The 19,179-nt window shown below is 29.1% G+C and overlaps 1 protein-coding gene and 1 long non-coding RNA gene across 2 annotated transcripts; one reads left to right on the top strand and one right to left on the bottom strand.

Moving 5' to 3' along the window:
• Positions 1 to 8,734: 8,734 nt before the first annotated feature.
• Positions 8,735 to 10,707, bottom strand: LOC103847942 (tubby-like F-box protein 6). Its single transcript, XM_009124953.3, has 5 exons — positions 10,463 to 10,707; positions 9,975 to 10,377; positions 9,811 to 9,898; positions 9,604 to 9,736; positions 8,735 to 9,526 (listed from the first exon to the last, which is right to left on the bottom strand). The coding sequence occupies exons 2-5, from the start codon at positions 10,302 to 10,304 to the stop codon at positions 8,887 to 8,889; spliced, it is 1,191 nt and encodes a 396-aa protein (XP_009123201.1). The 5' UTR covers positions 10,305 to 10,377; positions 10,463 to 10,707; the 3' UTR covers positions 8,735 to 8,886.
• Positions 10,708 to 10,964: 257 nt separating this feature from the next.
• Positions 10,965 to 17,735, top strand: LOC117127238. Its single transcript, XR_004450136.1, has 2 exons — positions 10,965 to 11,441; positions 11,837 to 17,735. It is a non-coding gene; the product is annotated as an uncharacterized LOC117127238 (long non-coding RNA).
• The last annotated feature ends 1,444 nt before the right edge of the window (positions 17,736 to 19,179 follow it).

Genomic DNA, 19,179 nt, shown 5'->3' on the forward strand with positions numbered 1-19,179 from the left:
AGTTTGAAAAGTGTTACGTTAATTTTTTTATTTTATTTAATATTTCTTTTGTTTTTAGTGGATGGTAGACTTGTAAATAAGTCTTCTTCTTCATCAGTTTCGTGAAACAGAAGAAGATAGACGATGCAGGAACAAGATTCAACTTTATTTTGTTTGGAACTCTCAATCCCCTTTGGATTTTGTCTCCACCTCTCACTTCTTCTCTTGATTTCGTGACAAATGCTTTGATTAGGATTCAGACCAAAGGATCTTGGGCTTAATTGCGTAAAACGTTTTGGATCTAGGCGCCCGCGTTTCACAAATACCCTGGATAGGCGGAAACAATTCGTCTTACCGCACAGAGCACCCGATCAGACCTTTTTCGCCACGGCCATGCTCCGCTTACCGTATACGCGTCCGAGTAATCGTCAACTCGCCCGCGTTTTCGAACACGGATTACACCATTCAAGAAGGACACTAAAATATTCAGAATAATTATCTATCATCTTCGGATACACTAGCAAGCATCAGATCATGCAAATCAAGTTAAAAAATCAATTATATATGATTTGGTAAAACATTAGCATAAACATTATACTATTTATTATCCAATCAACAATTTTTAGATTAGCATTTAAAAAACATTTACAAAATGCTAATGCTCTCTCCTCAATGCTCTCAAATGAAGCTTTTAGCAGAGCATTTACAAATAAAATAGATAGAAAAATAAAAAAAGTAATTACATATAATTAATTTATTTTATCAAATAATATCCAAAAATTATGTTTATATCGAAAAAAATAAATTTATAATTTTAAAAATAAAATTTTCTATTAAAATGTATTTAATTTTTTTGAAATAATAATATTTTACATTTAAAATATAATATCATTTATATAATTATATATGATTCACAATCTATAGTAACAAAACATAGAACAACATATATTTATATATTATCAATATCTATAATATTAATTTAGAAATAAAAAAATTATATACCATATATTAATTTTTATGATAATTTTATATATGAATCATTTACTGCTCTACCAATCATTTTATTAAATATATAAATGAAAGCATACTGCTTATATATCATACTACTAATGATTTATCATCACTTGCACCAATCAAGGCCTATGTGAATATTTTTGATATATTTCTCCAACGGCCATCTTTCCATGAACCAGCAACAAAGCTTGGAATCTCTTGATCATCTTGTGATCTTAGATCTGGTGGATTTTAATCTTATATCGCAATGAAATTACCCCTAAACATAGTTTTTCGATAAATTGTTTTTAGATGATTCTTTGCAATGCTCGCTTTATTAAATATTTCAGAAATTTCAATTCAAGAACACAATAGTGTAATGCTCTCTATATTGTATATTTCTGAAATTTTGATCCAAGAACACAATAATGCAATGATTTCTTTGGGTAATTCTTTGTAATGTTCTCTTTGAATGATTCTTTGATTTAAGAACTTATGTCGATTATAAAGGAAAAAAACTGGTTTTTTATTCTTTAAATATTTTCAATCAGCATATTTAATATTCAAATTATTCAGCTTATTTATTTTTGGACTAAACGTTGACTATACAAAATTAAGATAAAATAGTCCACAATTAAAAAGAAGGAAACTATTAAATTATTTTCGTTTATTAATGGTTGACTGTTTTGTTTCTATATATGTGCGGTCAACAGTTAATTGAAAAAAAATTACAGAAGTAATACTTGAATATTAAAGATTTTTTTTTTTGATAAACAAATACTTGAATATTAAAGATGCATATTCCAAATACTAGGAATTAAAAGCTCATTTTGTCCATAAACTGCATGTATACGTACGTCTTTGTATCATATATTGCATCGAATGTAGAATTTAACCAAGTCTTATTAGATGGAAGTCATTAAGTAGCCATCGAAACCTAATACTAATAACGCTTTGGTATAATAAATAGTTTAAGAAGTACAATTTTGAATTAACCCTATTTGTTTTTTAATATTTACCTCTGTTCGAAAAACGCGCCCGTGGAACCCGATTACGCAGCGCCGATACGCTCGTCGGAGGTCCACCGTGGCGATTTCATCATCCTCGGCCAAGAAATCGGATTGATCAAAAAATTCATTCTTTTTAAAGTTTTAGGTGTTTAAATCGCATGCTGGAAAGTAGATCTATGAGTTTGATGCATAAACAACAAGAAAAGCTTATAAAATTTGTGGTTTTTGACAAATCTTTGTTGAAGGCGACGAAAATAGTTTTGCAGAAAACCTAAATAAAACGCAAGGAAAATATGACTTTATTACAATTATGCCATTCACATAAAAAACGCACAAAAATATCCAAAAAGTACCTTATGGGCTTCAATCACCGGTACAAATAAACTAACACCTGTCCATTTACCATGGGGTTACATTACTTTTACTTGTTTCTTTCCCTAACTTCACATATATATAGCTATATGTATTTAAATTTTAAAATAATAATTAAAATTACTCCCCGCGTATACCTCGCTTAATCTCTGATTTTTCGATAACTTGCTAGATCCGGAATTACCGTCCGACTAACGCCTAGCGTAGTTTTAAACAGGAAATTTACAGCCGAATGTCATTGACAATAACAATGCTCCTTCAATCAATCATTAAAATCCATTTCGTATTTAAGTTTGTGGCCAGAATTTTCTTCATCTACATAAAAAGGTAATGATTATTAATTTCACCAGTTCTGCATATGTAATCACACGAAATATAAAAACATAAAATTGAAACCAAACTGAATTCATTTGCGATTACATTCTAATGTACTATATAACGAACCATGTCAAATAATTAATTTGTTTTCAGTTTTATGTATAGTAATAATATTTACATATAATTATTAACCAAACCAAGTCAAGTGTTATATATTAATTGTTTGGGAAAATAAAAAATCTCCACATGATCTTAATTAGCTCAACTAAAAATCATTTTGTCTAACAAAATACTAAATTAACTATATTTTTCTTAAAATAAATCGTTAGATTGATACATGCGGACTGTTAGTAATATGTATAGTAATAGTATTTACATATAACTATTAACAAAACCAAGTCAAGTGTTACATATTAACCAAACCAAACAATTGTTTGGATAAATAAAAAAATCTACACACAATCTTAATTAGCTCAACCAAAAATCATTTTTTCTAACAAAATACTAAATTAACTATATTTTTTCAAAAATAAATCGTTAGGTAGATACATGCGGAATGTTAGTAATATATTGGATTGAAGATATATGAATGCTTAATCAGCTCCAAAGAATATTGCAATGTCAAACACTTTACCTCTAACTTAGCTTAACACCACCCTAATTTTTGGCTGTCACATAAAACAAAAAGACTTCGATCTATAACATATATAATCTAGATTAACAACCATAATATTTATTTCATATATACTATCACATAAATGGAAAAGAAATTAGCTTTCTTTTAAAGAAATTATATTAGCTTTAAAAACTTTATACAACATTCCTATTTATAAGGAAGATAATCGTTTAATAGGATACAAAATAAATATTCTATCGATTAAACCAATCATAATCAATTTTGTAAAGTATTTATTCAAATCTAAAAATTCTAAGCTTAACTAACCAAATATGAGATATTTTAAAAATTGTCAGAATCGGTAATTTATTGTATATATTCTATTAAAATTGAAGTACAAAATAATATTTATATATTTGTAATTGATTTTTTCAATCTTCTTCCTTCATTTTAACTAATTTAAACCAATTTATTTATTGTATTTTCCAAATAATTCTACTTCATTTATATTTATTATAGAGTACAAAATAGAACTTACATACTCTTAAGTGTTTTTATTACATCTTTTGCAACTCTTCTTTGTCACTCTTCCTAATTACTTCATCAACTATATTAAGCATAATAATTTGACAACACTTATTTTAATTTTTACCAAAATAATTTCACAAGTTTGAATGAAATTGATTAATTCATGACAAGAATTCAATCGATTAATAATTTTTTTATTTGTATAAAGAATCAGTTAGACATGAGCATTCAGGTAACTGTTCGGGTACAGATCGGTTTTTGAGTATCAGATTTTAGGGTTTAAAATTAAATTTTGTTTGGATATTATAAATTTTTGGACGAAGTTCGGAATCGGATCATTTTGGATTATGATAGACTTGTAAGGACCTAAAAATATCTAAATAACCTATGTATTTATAATGTCATTATATAATTTATAAAAAAGTAAAAACTTAACATCAACACAGACGTGCAGGTCAAGCTCTAGTTTTGTTTTAATTAAAAAAAGACAATACCTAGGTTAAGGTGTAGTTTTGTTTTAATTAAAAAAAGACAATACCTAGGTTAAGGTGTTTGGGTATTTGTGTAAATCTTTGTGAAATGATTATTAAACATGTACCTGATTTAATACCCAAAATATATCAAAGTATTAATAATTTTCAAATAGAAGTTAAAAATATCTAAAATTCTTAGAAAAATCTTAAAATTTTAATTTAATTTTAATTTAATTTTAAATTTTAGAAAAAGTAAGTAAAGTGTGATAATCTTAAATTGTGTAATAAAAGTTTATTGTAAAATTTTAGTTTGAAAATGTATAGATTGATAGATATGAACTTAATATATTTTTCAATACATAAATTTATATGAAAACAATGATCGTATTTATTTTATAAAACAATAATAATTATTAAACATAAAAGTTGGGTTAGAGAATTTATATCAAAATGGACTAATAACTGAATTTTTTTGGTTAACTACTAATTGAATTCTAAAAAGATCAAAAAGTCATTCTTAATATTTTGGGCCAAGAAAATTAAAAAGACTGCCATTTGTTATTATTCTGTTAGGTTTTTAAACTCTCTAGGAAGATAAAGATTAATCGTTTATGTTTTTTGTTAGCATAAGTTTAGGAAATATTTTGGTTGTTTTAGTTAATATTATTAGCATGCCAATCGTTTGTCACATTCCCTTTATTCATGAATATATTCTAAATTTTAATAATACGGAATTTGTTAATTCTAAATTTTAATACATCTACTCTACTAATTAATACATCTGCAATATTTCGTATATATATACTTCAATGTTTTATAACATGTGTCAATGATAAATATGGATGGATTCTATCATCCACATATATATTGTCCATTACTGAAAAATGCATGATGATGATGTATGCAGGGCCGTCTCAAACTTTACGGAGACCCTGTTCAAAAAAAAATAAGACCCTTTATAATAATCTAAAATAATTTATGTTTTTTCTGACAGAATATTGTAATATATAATAAATACACCAATCTAATTTAATTGGAAGAAGCATTTTTTTCTTTTATAATTGAAAACTTATGAAAAGCATCTTTTCGGGACTATGAATTTTTCAGTTTTTTTTTCTTTTGATTCTTTTTGTATCTACAGTTAAGAGTTATAATCTATAAAAAAACACAAACAAAACAATAGAATCTTGATAGTGGTTAGAAAAAAAACCGTGGACTCTTGATTTGATTAAACAAGAAATTGGAGACTCCTCAGTTTTATTCTTTGATAGATGCTTAGACTAATGTTTCTTTTTTGTGTTTACTATTTTTTGTAAAAGTTGCTGAAAAATTATATATTTCCCTCTTTATTTACAATCACTAATTAATATAGTTTCCTAAATATAATCAAATTAGAATATTAACTTTCTAAATTTACATTGAATAATAAATCAAACACCAACAGCTATTTTTTACTTTCCAAAATATATAATTGATATAATGTTAATTTCTTCCTGACTTATTGCATTTTTGTTGGTTATGTAAACAAAATCAAATTTGTAATTTACATATATTGTTTAATAAATATGAAAATTAAATTAAATATAGTTATCTGATTTTTAATAAATACATGATTTTAAATTTATAGCTATTACTAAAAAAAAATTATGAGTCCTCTAAAATTTTGGACCATGTTCGACCGCTCCACTTGCACGTGCTAAAAGACGGCCCTGGATGTATGTGTAGATTTGTTTTATTAGTGTATTGTAAAGAATAATAAATAAGAGTCCAAGATTCAAATGCAAAAGTAATTGACATAATTTTATTTGGACAGTCGAAGATTCAAATACAAAGTTAGAGTTATGAATAATCCAAACTCGTATTAATGTTTTCACGTAGGAGAAGTATTGTTATCATTGTATAACCGTGAATAGACTTTATTTGTAGAAGGAGAGTTATAATGTACTAGATACGGACCTTTTTTGATGTTTTAACTTTACGAAAAACATAAAAAGAATGAAAATATTTTTCACATTAGTTTTTAAATTTTTTTAGTATATATTGGTGTAAGACTTATTTTAGTATAATAATCAATTTTCTTACATAAATTGTGATTAGTATTACTACTTCAGTAATGGTGTTTTAAAATAGTCTATTAATTTTTTTATTTTTCTATAAATAGTTCACTTTAAATTATTTTTAATATTATAGTTAATTAAAACATATAGAATTGATGTAAACTATCTATATTATTTATATTGTGTAAGAAAATTCAAAAAAAATCAAAATTAATGTTAGACGATACTAATACTCTCAAAATTTTGCACATGATATGCTATCAATAAAAAGGCCTCACTCAAGCAAAATAATGTTGGCTTCAAATAATGGTGAGGGTTAAAGGGTATGAGAGTGCTATTTGGGTAAACAAAGATATAGGTCGCTGCAAAGACCCCCTCTGGTGCTCTTTCTCGCCCAAATGATCACTTTCCTACTCCTTTTTTTTTTATCCCAAATGCCTCCAAATACTTCGAAGAACTCCAATGGATACTCCCACACCTAATAAAAACTTATGCAATGCAAAAGGGACCTAAAAAATGCCTCAATTCTATTCTAAATGATCAAAATGTATAGGAATGAATGATCAAAACAATGTAAATATGCAAGATATTAGACACCAATCAATATGCATTATTGATATTCAGCTAAATATCAAATATATTGCTTGATAACCATCAAATTTGTTTCCCGCTATACCCTACCTTAGCATCAATAGTGTGACTATAACCTCTTTCTATATATCATATATTTCTGAATTTTTTTTGATATACAATATTTTGTAGAACACTATTGTCGATATGTTTTGTGTCTACTTTAAAAATTCTGAATTCATGCAGTTGTTGTGACTCTTTGATAGTGAAGTGTACAATTGTCCATGAGAGATCATCTTGCATCTGTTGATGTGAGACTTGTTTTAGGAATAAGAATCTGTTGATTATTGATCTCGGTTAGGATTTTTCTGCTTCAGTAATCATGTTGTCTAGGCTAGTTATTAGTTAAATTTTTACATTGCAAATTTCTTTTCGATGATTTAAATTCCTTAATAACATGACTGAAACATCTATTTTGAGATCAAGTTCGTGATTTGGAATCCCTGAAAAAATTAACATATTTAAAAATCTGTGGGATATAGAATATGCTGATTTATAACTTCTTCTTTGTTGTTACCAATACTATCAGAACTCAAATGTTCCTTTTGCTCACCGTCTAAGCACTTTAACATATAGTTATCTATTTTACCAACCCTTTCATTCCTTATTCTTTGGTGTAAGCATTGCTTTTTTGATGAGATAATTCTTGTCTTCAAAAGTAAATTTGGAAATCTTGATATATAGACATTGTAATGCATTCAAAAGGAGCTGCATTCTTTTGCAAGAGCAATTTGTTGTCTATCAAAGAAGGTAAATCATGTGAACATCAGTTTAGATGTGAAAGGACATGCAGAAAATCTCACCTAAATAGAAAAGTCGATTATTCATAATAAATTAACATTAACTTAACTACAACAATATAACGAATTTATATTGTCGATAAGAACAAACACATATAAGCATAATAGTCACATTAACTTTTGTACAGCAGAATAACTGCATAACATCTATTTGACTATATGTACAAACGCCAAAGTGTAATTGTGGCAATAACTAACGTACATCATCATTACAATTATGACAAAAAAATCAACATCAGTTTAAGAAGAAAAAAAAACATGTGAAGATCAGGAAACCTAGTTATTTCAATCATATGTTACAATGCTAAAAAAAAAATCATCCTTTGTCGTTCACATGGATGCAGAGTTACCGATCTGGTTTACAGAGTCAACATGAGTTTGTAAATTCTTTGCTGTCAAAAAAAAATCATAGTTTACAATTATTTTTTCTTTAGGATTTTAGAAAAGGGAAATTAATATTAAATAAATTATTTTATAAATATTTTTTTGTTTAGGATTAACAAAAAGGAAAATTTCTAGAAACAGCTACTATTAAATAATTTTTGAAATTAATACTTACTATTAAATCATTTTTAAAATTCGTTTTTATTATCTTAGCATATATATATTTAATCATGAGAGATTTTAACACATGTCGATATATTAAAAGGAAACCCACTATCACATAATTATCTGCTTAAGATTTTTAAAAAGAAAAAATATTATTAAATAATATTTACATTTACTTTTTTACAAATTTTTTTTTTTGTTATTATCTAATTATATATATTTTTAATTAGGAGATAGTTTAACACATATCATAATTTTGAATATATATTTGCTACATGTCACAATCGTGTTAATTAACAACTTTGAAAACCAAACTTTATATAATAAGATAACCAAAATATAAGGAATGATAATTATCTCTTATTTCTCACGTTAGGTCCAAATTTAAATAATAACTAAATAAAAAGTATGATTCTAAATTAATAGATTAGATTAAGTGGATGAAGTTGAATGGGAAAAGATCTGACTGTTTGCTCCAAGAAGGAATGTATGTACATTCATTTAACACACAATAACTGCAAATAGAGATCATAACATTGATATGTTCCATTTGTTGTTCATTCATCGAACAGGCTTTGTGTCGAAGCTGCTTAAACAAATGGCAAAAGCTTGGAATGCGGAGATCGGGTAACGATAATCCATGGTGAATGTATCTTTCCCTATCTTCCCAAACTGCAGTATCACTCTCTCTTGTTCCTCTTCAGGGATGTTCATGTCCTTCCCTGCTTCTGCAGCAGCAGCCATTAGCTGGAAGTTTTTCACGGAGGCAACCGTGACTCGTCCTTTGAAGTTAAGACACCAGCACTGAAGCTGCTCGTGCCATCTGGGCAACTTGTTTTTCAGGACTAATGGTTCCTTCACGACGGATTCTCCTCCCAAGTTCCCTGACCAGAAATCAATCAGCCCTCTCTTCTTCTTGCTTCCTAGGTTTGACAACTCGGTCGGAGTATGAATCTGTCCCCCTTCTTGAATAGAAGAAACTGGGATAGTGTTCATGATACATTGCATTCTTCTTGGACCTCTGGTTCTAAGGACATTCAGCTCATACAAGATCGAAGCCATGCTGTAACTGTGAGTAGATGAAGTTACCCATGGAGACACACGCATCGTCTGTGATAGTTTCTTGTTAAATGATCTTCGGGAATCAACCGGAGAAGGTTGGTTTTCGTAAACCGTGAACTTAGTTCCAAGGAAATTCGATCTATCCACCCAACAACAAGAAGGAAAGTTATAAATGTCATGGCGATATTAAACGATCAAAGATGACAAATAAGGTACCTTAGTTTCCCAATATAGTTACTGCTACTTCTTGAGAAGTCCTTTCCAGACAAAGATACAATAAACTCAACACCAGTCGCCCTCCTTACCCTCTTAGCCGATAGCAAGAGCTTACTCTTGTCCCCGGTAAGCGCTGAAACCATACAGACATTAAGATGACAACACATAGTCCCAAGACTCACAAGAAGTAAGAGAAGTTAAAACTACCAGGGCTTAAACCAAGATAGAGACGGTATATCCCAGTGGCTCTCTCCCGTTTGATAAAGCATTGAATCGGATCATCTCTAGGGCCAGGCTGAGACAAGAACCCCCAATGTCTTTTAGCTCATCACTTCCAACGATTACAAGAACGTTCTAGAAAGAGTATAAACCTGTTTTAATGAAACTGGAAAAGTGAGGAGACCAGAGATCTCAGGAACCTTAACAACTTCTTTAGTCATCTCCCTCCAGGCCTTACAAACCGAGGCGCAAGCAACAACGTCTCTCCTCCCCGGCCATGAGGTCTGACCAGACTCGATTCGATGGATGATGTCAAGAAGCAGCTCCGGAGGCAAATCAACCCAAACGCTCTGATATAAACAATCATCAGCAGCTGATGGAGAAGGAGAAGATCCTTCTGGAGCAATGTGAGACCTTCCTCGTCTACCATTGGCTTTGTTGTTACGACCCCTAAGCTCGCGTACTATGTTCTTCAACGGCATTTCTACAATTCAACTTCTCCTACGGACCCCCAAATCGATCAAACGAAGCAAAAAAAAAAACCCTAATTTGTACCTTCAACAAACGAACAAAGATTAAATCATGAAAAGGGCATTATCGTGTAATGAAAACGAGAGAGAGAGAGAGGGGATGTATGTACCTAGAGAAGCGACAAATCCATGGGGAATCACGACGATCGGGGTGAATTCCGATTAAGAAAGTCTCGAATTGAGAAATTTTAAAACGCTCCTTGAAAGTAAATAGAGCCGCCACCACCACAACTCCTCCGATGTTGTTAACCGTCGCCGTCGTTAGGTTTGAATCCCGACGACGACAATGATTTCGAGGAGAAGGGAGAGAGAAAGAGGAGACGGGAAAGTTTCCGTTTTCTTTTTTATTTATTTATTTAATTAATAAGAGTAGGCGCGGCCCCATCTCTCCCTCCTTTCAATTGAAATTAGTAAATTACTCAAAATAGGTTTTTATCTCTTTTTTTTATTTTATTCTCTTCCATTTTGGTCAAATTACTTTCTCACAAGTTTTTGTTTAAGTTATTAACATAAAAAGAAACTTTCTGTCTTTTTATTACACCATTAGACAGATTTCACTACTGAGATAGTTTGTGGAAGTAAAATGACAACACTAACCCTAACAACACTCACCTTTTGTAGATTGTGAAAAGCACACTATCTCTTTTATTCTTCTTTTATTTACAGTCATACTTTTTTTTATAAATAAAATTGTTTTCTTCTTCTTTATCTCTTTCATCATCTTCTTTTCTCTTTTCCTATGTCGATAAAGTGGTTATGGATCAAATTAAACTGATTTGAAACAAAGAAACAAAAATCTAAGCGTGCATACACCTCTCAAGTTCTGATGGTGGATTTTCTGAATCAAAGTCTTAATTCGTTGGTCTATCTTATTCTTCTCCATCTCTACCTTCATCCTCCACAAGAATAACCACCAGAGAAATATCATTAAAACGAGATGTAGCCATAAGTACAAATGAAGGCAAAGAGAAAGTGGCTAAGAAACCCGATGTATCTCCACCTCCTGTTCAATCTCCGTCTCAGCCGTAGAGGAAGCTAGATGATGTAAATCCAGAGAGATTGGAACTAAGTTGACCGCAGCTTGGCGAGGTAAGATTACATTTAATATATTTGTTTTCTCCTGCTTAATACTGAATTTCAATTATAAAGTTGATCTCTGATTCCAAAAGATGCAGCTTGCTTCCTTTAGATTTGTTTTTTATTTATTTATATCAACTCAGCTTATTATGTATTACCTTTGAAACTTAGCTTTAGATGATTCACAAAGTATATATGATTTTTGAATCTAGTATTTTGAAATGACTTACAAAGCTAATTCAGATCTGTATGGATCCTAGAGAAACATAAGGTTCTGATTTTATGTTATATTGTTATATGATGTATTTGTTTTGTTGGAAATGTTGGTTTGAACGATGTGTCTTGATTGAATTATCTATTATTCTATTTTTTTGTTCTTGGACGGACAACTCCATAATGTGGACAAGTATTGGCATGGAGTCAAAGACAAGAAGCTATTCATGTGTACGCCGCGTGTAAGTTGTCAATGTGTACGCCTTGTGTAAATTGTCCATGTGGACATCTCAGTTGTCCATGTGGACATCTCAGTTGTCCATGTGAACGACATTTGGTGGGAATGTCTTGTACTAAGTAATATTATTATAATTTTTTTGATTGTGAAAGCCATGTATAAGAAATATCAGATGTTGCATTGTCCGTACATATATTCTTGAACACTTGTTTGGTACCACAAATGCCAGCTGTGGCGCATCGACCAAAAAACGGGTACCCATTGTGTATGAGAGATATACAACATTGAAGCTGGCTTAGTAAGAAGATTTGGTATGTTTTAGAGGAGAAGCATTGTCCAAGTAAAATAAACACTCGCATTTTTTGTTTGCAAGTGTTTTACATGTACATGTACTCGTAGGTGTCCACATGTACGCATGCACGTTGATGTACACATGTATACTGATGTTTAGTCTTCAAGACTTGATTCAATCATATTTATTTATGGTGTAATAGTTGCAAATAACTTAATAAAATACAAATCTTTCCATCTGATTCATCCAATTTTCTTTTGATATGGAAAGTTTGGTATCCAATTCGATCTATGTTGCTAAGAAGGAAAAAAATTGGAGCTTTTACATACGTAGTGAGGACTTTTTTTTTTGGACAAACCGTAGTGAGGACTCTCTTTGCTTCATATAAGTGAAAAATTGTAATGAAAGTTTAAGAAGGATTATTATCAAAGAATTTATATTTATCTTACGTCTCTTTTTTAAACTGATGTACACGTGGACAGTCAAACATTGTGTACACATGGATAGTCAAATATATATTTACACGTCGATGGTATTTGTCAGTATATATGTAAAACATTCAAATGCTTTCATATGTGTGTATTAGATTACTAAATGTTAATATTCATTGCAACGGCAAATCATTGTCCATCTTTTACTCTTTTGTACACATAAATGTACATGTAGATACTGAGAATTATGCGTACATGTGGAATACTATTTTGTAACAGTATATATGTTGATCAGTGAAAACACATCAAGAGACGTAAGATAAATATAAAATATTTGATAATAATCCTTCTTAAATTTCAATTACAACTTTTGACTATCTATGTGTACACAATGTTTGACTGTCTACGTGTACATCAGTTTAAAAAATGTACATGTACACTGATTACAAACCAAACAATGATCTGTGTAATTCACAAAGACGAATATGTGCATTCAAAAATTACAAATCTTTACACCTTTAACGATGACAACCGGAGTCGTTGTTCAGTTCAATCATAACCGCTTCATTGAAATTATAAGGAAGCAGCCATATGCACAAACCGAGTTCATCGAAGTTATCTATCCATCACCAGAACGATGGTTAAATCCACAGTGGAAGATGAGACGAGGATTCCAAACGTTGATGTTGATGATTCCATACAAACTTGATATCTCATAATCATACCTCACATTTACCTTCGTCATCCTTGTCGTCGCCGTCTTCATCATCAACTCTGTCATCCTCTATTTCCTCATCTTATTCTTCTACTGGTTCTATATGAGGCCGACTAAGGGTTGTAAAATCGAACTCCATCGTCACGTGTTTTTCATCTTTATCATAATCTTCATCTTCTTCTCCACATGATTTGTTTTACAGAAAAAAAATTGTACGAGAAAGACAAGAAAAGAATTTAAGAGATAAGGAAAGAGAAAGAGAAAGAGAAAAAGAGATTGATTTATGGCCACATAATTCTTTTTTTTGGTATTTTTGTTAGATTTAAAAGAAAAATAATGAGAAAGGGTAATAATGAATTTTCATACGCTGAAAAGAGGAGAGAAGGTGTTGAAATGAGAGAAAAAGTGTGTAGGTAGTTGAAACTGTCCTAGAGTGAAATAATAAACTCAAAAACTGCCTTCTAGTGTAAATCTTTCTTTTTGTTTTTGTATTTTATTCTTCCAACAAGAAAATACTTTAAAGCAAATCTCCTAAGAAAAACACCGAAAACCTTTTTTGACCAAAAAGACGCAAAAGGAAAATGATTTTAAATAAATTTATTAAAGAGGTAAATGACAAGTATACCATTACTTTATATACGGTAAAACTCTATAAATTAATAATGTTAAGACAAGGATATTTTATTAATTTATATAATTATTAATATAAAATAAATTTTATTGTATTATTTGGTGTACATAAAATATGTTTCATATAATTGAAGTGTTTTTCAAGATGTAATTTTACTAAATGTTATCAGAATATATTAAAAATGTTAAGAAAACATAGATAAATTCTATTGCTGATATAAAATAAACAATATATTAATGTGTTTATTAATTTACTGAGTATTAATTTATATAGTTTCTACTGTATATAAATATAAATAAATAATAAAATATTATTTCCCAAAAGAAATTTATTCAATATTCAAAAACCTTTTTCAAACACAAATTTCAAATTTTCTTCTTTTTTCCAAATTTTATATCGAAATGTGAAAATTCTTTATTGAAAATTTAAAATTATTATTTAAAATTTTAAATCTTAAACTTTAAATCCTAAACCCTATCCCCAAACATTACCCCTAAATTTAAACCCTAAGTTTAGATTATTTAACCATAAGGGTAAACTTATCTATTACTTCTTTAATAAAATATTTGATTATTTTGATCCTTGTAAGCTATTTTGTGATTAAAAAATTAATGCTATCATATGGTTTATCTATTGGCCATATTAAAAGAGTATTTTTATTATAAGAAATTGAGAAATACTCTATGATAAATATACAAAACTTTATCACAAAAATAGTTCTAAAAGTCAAAATGATCAAAATATGTTTTATTAACGAGATAAAAGATATTTTTACTGTTACAGTTAACTAAGTTTTTTAACACTGGTTAGTTATGCTATTACAAACTATGAAAAACATTACATATACGATATTACAGCCGACAATTATGTTTGTCTTATGAGGATTCATGTCTGACTACATCACCTAGAGTCGCCCTATGAGATCCATTCCTGATGGTACTCTTTGCGCCATGTCGAAGATCTCTTATAAGCTTTTTCTCTAATATTCTGCATAATTTGCCTTCTACAGAAATTGAAACTCAGATCTCCTGATTTAAAAACATTAATGAACCTTTAGTTAAACCACTGGTTCAAAGGGGCTTACGGTCAACTAATCTAGACTAGGTTTTAGTTAGGGAGATAGGTTTATAGTGTTTATAAATTTAAAATAATAATTTTTTTAAAAAATAGGAAAAAAGTTAGGAAAAAAATAATCATAGAGAACTGATGTGTGGCGTCTAGAACGTGCACCTTGAAAACCAGCCCTTCAAAAAATTTCAATAAAATCCATGAGTCCTTCCTTTGCCTTGCAACATCTTCTTCCACAGGTCAATAGTTGAAACTCTTTCCGGATGAACGTTGAATAATGCTTGAGAAACTAGGTTTACACATCGGGAAAATGTCGATGGAATTCTCTATGAGCCTTGAGAACCAAGTCAAAGCCGGTCCGTTAAGAATTTCCACGAACAATTAATAGTATACTGCATCTTTCTCTTCGACGGTAAAGTGTGCTTGTCCCACGGTTATATTGGACATGGTCATGTGATCACTAGGATCAGATTCGCCTGAGAAAGAGGGATCTTTAGCATATATGTAGGACGAACTCGGCCATTTTTTGGCAAGGGTGTCTTCTGTTTTTCTTTGAGGACACGCTCTAGCTCAGGAGCCGAACTCGTTACAGGTGAAATTTTGACGAGCCATCCAGTATTGTGTCCCGAAGAACTTTGATTTTTTGAATCGTTGCCTGGTTGGTTTGATGTGTCTGTTGATTAAGATATTCCATTAGTTTTTGCGTCAATGTCATCGTGGTGGTGACATCCACAACCGGAAGGATAGTGCATGTCCCTCTTCGATCATCGTCTCCAGCCATCTCTGATATTTCCTGGCATTGCTTTGTAATTCCACTCAAACGACGCCAATCGTTTCATCTCTTAACATCGCCCAAGAAACACTTTCTATCCTATTCATCATCTCCCGCAACACTCCTCTCTCTCTCTAGCATCACCTCTACACTCCTCTCTCCGGGCCAGGATTGCCCATATGTCTCCTTACTCCTCAAAGGTGCCCATACCTCCTCATAACTCCTCAGCATCACCCACTTCTCCATTTGTCGTGTTCTTGCTCGAATCTTGATCGTTCTTCGTTTTATCGCAATCGTAGTTGTTGTTGAGATTTTTTTCAAAAAAGTTAATTTGTTTTTAGTTTTTGTAAAATCTAGCCAACTGTAGAGTTGGAAACTGTTATTTTAAACATCTAATATGTTTTAGACAAAATAAAATGATTTTTCTCTTTGTAAACTAACAGCACAAAAAATGCAATTCGGAGCAAAACGACGATATTTCCAAGAATAGTCAGCGAAACCTTAATTCTCAAAACAGTCCAAAACAATCTAAAGCACGAAACAGAACTTTTCACTTAACGTGTAAAGTAACCAAATATTAATGACATTTTACTTTACTTAGAGAGGAATAAAGAAGAAATTAAGATAATGAAAGATTTTCGAAAGAGATAAACTCGACTCTCGACAAAGAAAGGAAAATATCAGAGGAAATATGGAAACAAAGCAGATGTGGATCAATGGCAATATGGTCGGCCTTGGAAGAATATATAAACAAGGCTAGGCCAGAGAAAAAGGGGGCAAAAAATTAGCTCTCGAAAGTCTATGCACTAAAGAAACCTTAAGTTTTATTTTTGTCTGTTTGCTAATGAGCTGCAACCCACCTAGGATTTCTAGGCTTATGTGGTTAGTCTAGCGAACTTAGATAGATTTCGCTACTTTCGCTTATTCGACTTCCGTTGTAATTTTGCTATCCAGATCTCCTAGTATATAAGCATTAATGATATGTGATGTCTAAAACGTGCACCTTGAACAAAATTTTGGTTTGGGTTTAGTTTGGGTTTCAAGTTCAGGTTTTTTTGCTGAGGCCTAACCCTACCAACATAAGAGAGTTTAAGTGAGGAAATTTTATTTATCAATTTTGTTTCCTAAGATTATCATATAGTTCTTCAGACAAGTGTAGAAAGGGCAGAAGAAAAGTAAAATTAATTCAAATATACAATAAGCATCAACTAACATCGACTTAGAAACAAAATTCCACATTGACTTAGTGAACATATGCATCCCAATCCTAAAATTGTAAACTCTATGTTTCATACGTTTACGATTAGATTATAGGTCAAATACATAAGGACAATAATATTTATGTATAAATATAAACTAGGTGTTTGCCCGCAATTTTGCGGATAGTTATATTATATAAAGATATATATCTTAACTTTACACTGTTATATTTTTTGAATAATAATTAGAAATTTAAAATATTTGGATAATCAAATATTTGGATAATCAAAAATTTGGATAATCAAAAATTTCAGTATATATTTTTAGAAAATATGTGAAATTTAAAATAGTTCAAAAACATAAACCTTAGTCATTAAAATTTTTTCTCTTACAGAAAAGAATATTATAATTAATTCAGATAATTGGTGGTAAAATTACTTTATATTTTAGTTTAACACATGAAAAACCGAAAATACTCTAGCTCTCAAGAGAGAGAAAAAAAAAGAGTGCATTTTTTGTGTAACTTCAATATGACCAATACAATGATCGTAGGCTTTTATCATGAAAGATCTTTTGTAAACAGTTTTGTGTGGGCTTTAAAAACATAAAATTTATAATAATTTCTTACCTACAAATATAATTCTTTTATATAATAATATATAACCATTGAATTTATTTTCTATAAAAATACTAAAGTAGTTTGTTTAATTATATATAACTAATTGATAAAAATAAAGAAATTGATATAACATACATATATATATATATATATATATATATTCTTTCTCTAATTCTACAATTAGTTACCATAAATCATTATTTGTACTATCATTTGTGTTATTTGGTAATTTGTACTAATTAGTTCTAGAGTTACCTTTTATTTTTAGATCTGATTAAAAAAATAACTAATAAATTTTAACAACCAATCAAATTATAACTATTTTTAAAAAATAAACCTATTAAAGACACATAATCAAAAGTTTATTAAATGACTTCTCAATTAATATATGGTAGGATTTATCTCTTTAAAACCAAGGATTAATTTGGTTAAGTTAAACATAAAAACATGTATTAGAAAATGGTAGTTTAAGCAATTTTCTCATAATTTGTCCCAAATCACACTTTCTCACTCATTATTTTTAATTTAGTGTTTAACATAAAACTCACTATTTTATCAAACATTAACTCATTCAACCAAATGCTTTTAATTAAAACTAATCATAGTTTACATATCTTTTAAAATTATTGTTTTAATTTATTTTAAATTAAATTAAAACATATCTATATTAATTAAATCTATTAACTAATAAAAAAAAATATTTCAATTTTTAAATAACTAAATGTCGTTATTTTAGGCATATATACTTAATATTAATGTGAGATCCAATATTATATGAAATAAAATGTTTTTTATTTGTATACATTTTGTTAAAATTTTATTATCGTACATTTTAAAAGTTTATTATAGTTTAAAAAATACATCTCACTAATATTTTAAATAATTTTTTATTACTTTCAATTTACATTATATTTTTCATCTTTGACTTTAACAATTGTAGAGATGGTCATTTTTATTGAACTTCCTTAATAAATTTATATCACATTGTCTTTAGAAAATAATTGGAATTTTTTTAGAATTATATATTTGACTGTTTTGCATTCATTTGACACATTTTTATACTATATATATAGTGAATAAGTGAATTTAATTAATATTATTAAGTTTAGATTAATTAGTTTTCTAAAATATATGATTTATTTTATTCACTGCTAATATAAAGATAATAAAAACCGTTTTTCTAATTGTTTCTATAGTATCATATGTATTTATATGTATCTTATCAATTTATATAATGTAATCTAGATATTTAATTATTTCTATAAAAAAATTATGTTAATTCATCTATATTTAAGATGCTAAATTGTATGTTTGGAAAGATAGATTAGATTAGATAATTCTATGAATATTTTCATTTTAAAAACTTTCATTAAATAAATTAAAAATTATCAACCAATCAAATTATAACAATTAATCTTATATATTAAAAAAGAAGTCATGACTTCTTTCATGTGTGATTTTTTTTTTTTTTGGACCATCACTTAGAAATCTTATTAAATGTATTTTATTAAGAATAATAATACATAGAATCTTTAAAATACTTTAATCATAATATCTTTTGATATCTTTTT

Source organism: Brassica rapa, chromosome A08, assembly GCF_000309985.2.
Source record: "Brassica rapa cultivar Chiifu-401-42 chromosome A08, CAAS_Brap_v3.01, whole genome shotgun sequence".
Taxonomy (NCBI): domain Eukaryota; kingdom Viridiplantae; phylum Streptophyta; class Magnoliopsida; order Brassicales; family Brassicaceae; genus Brassica; species Brassica rapa.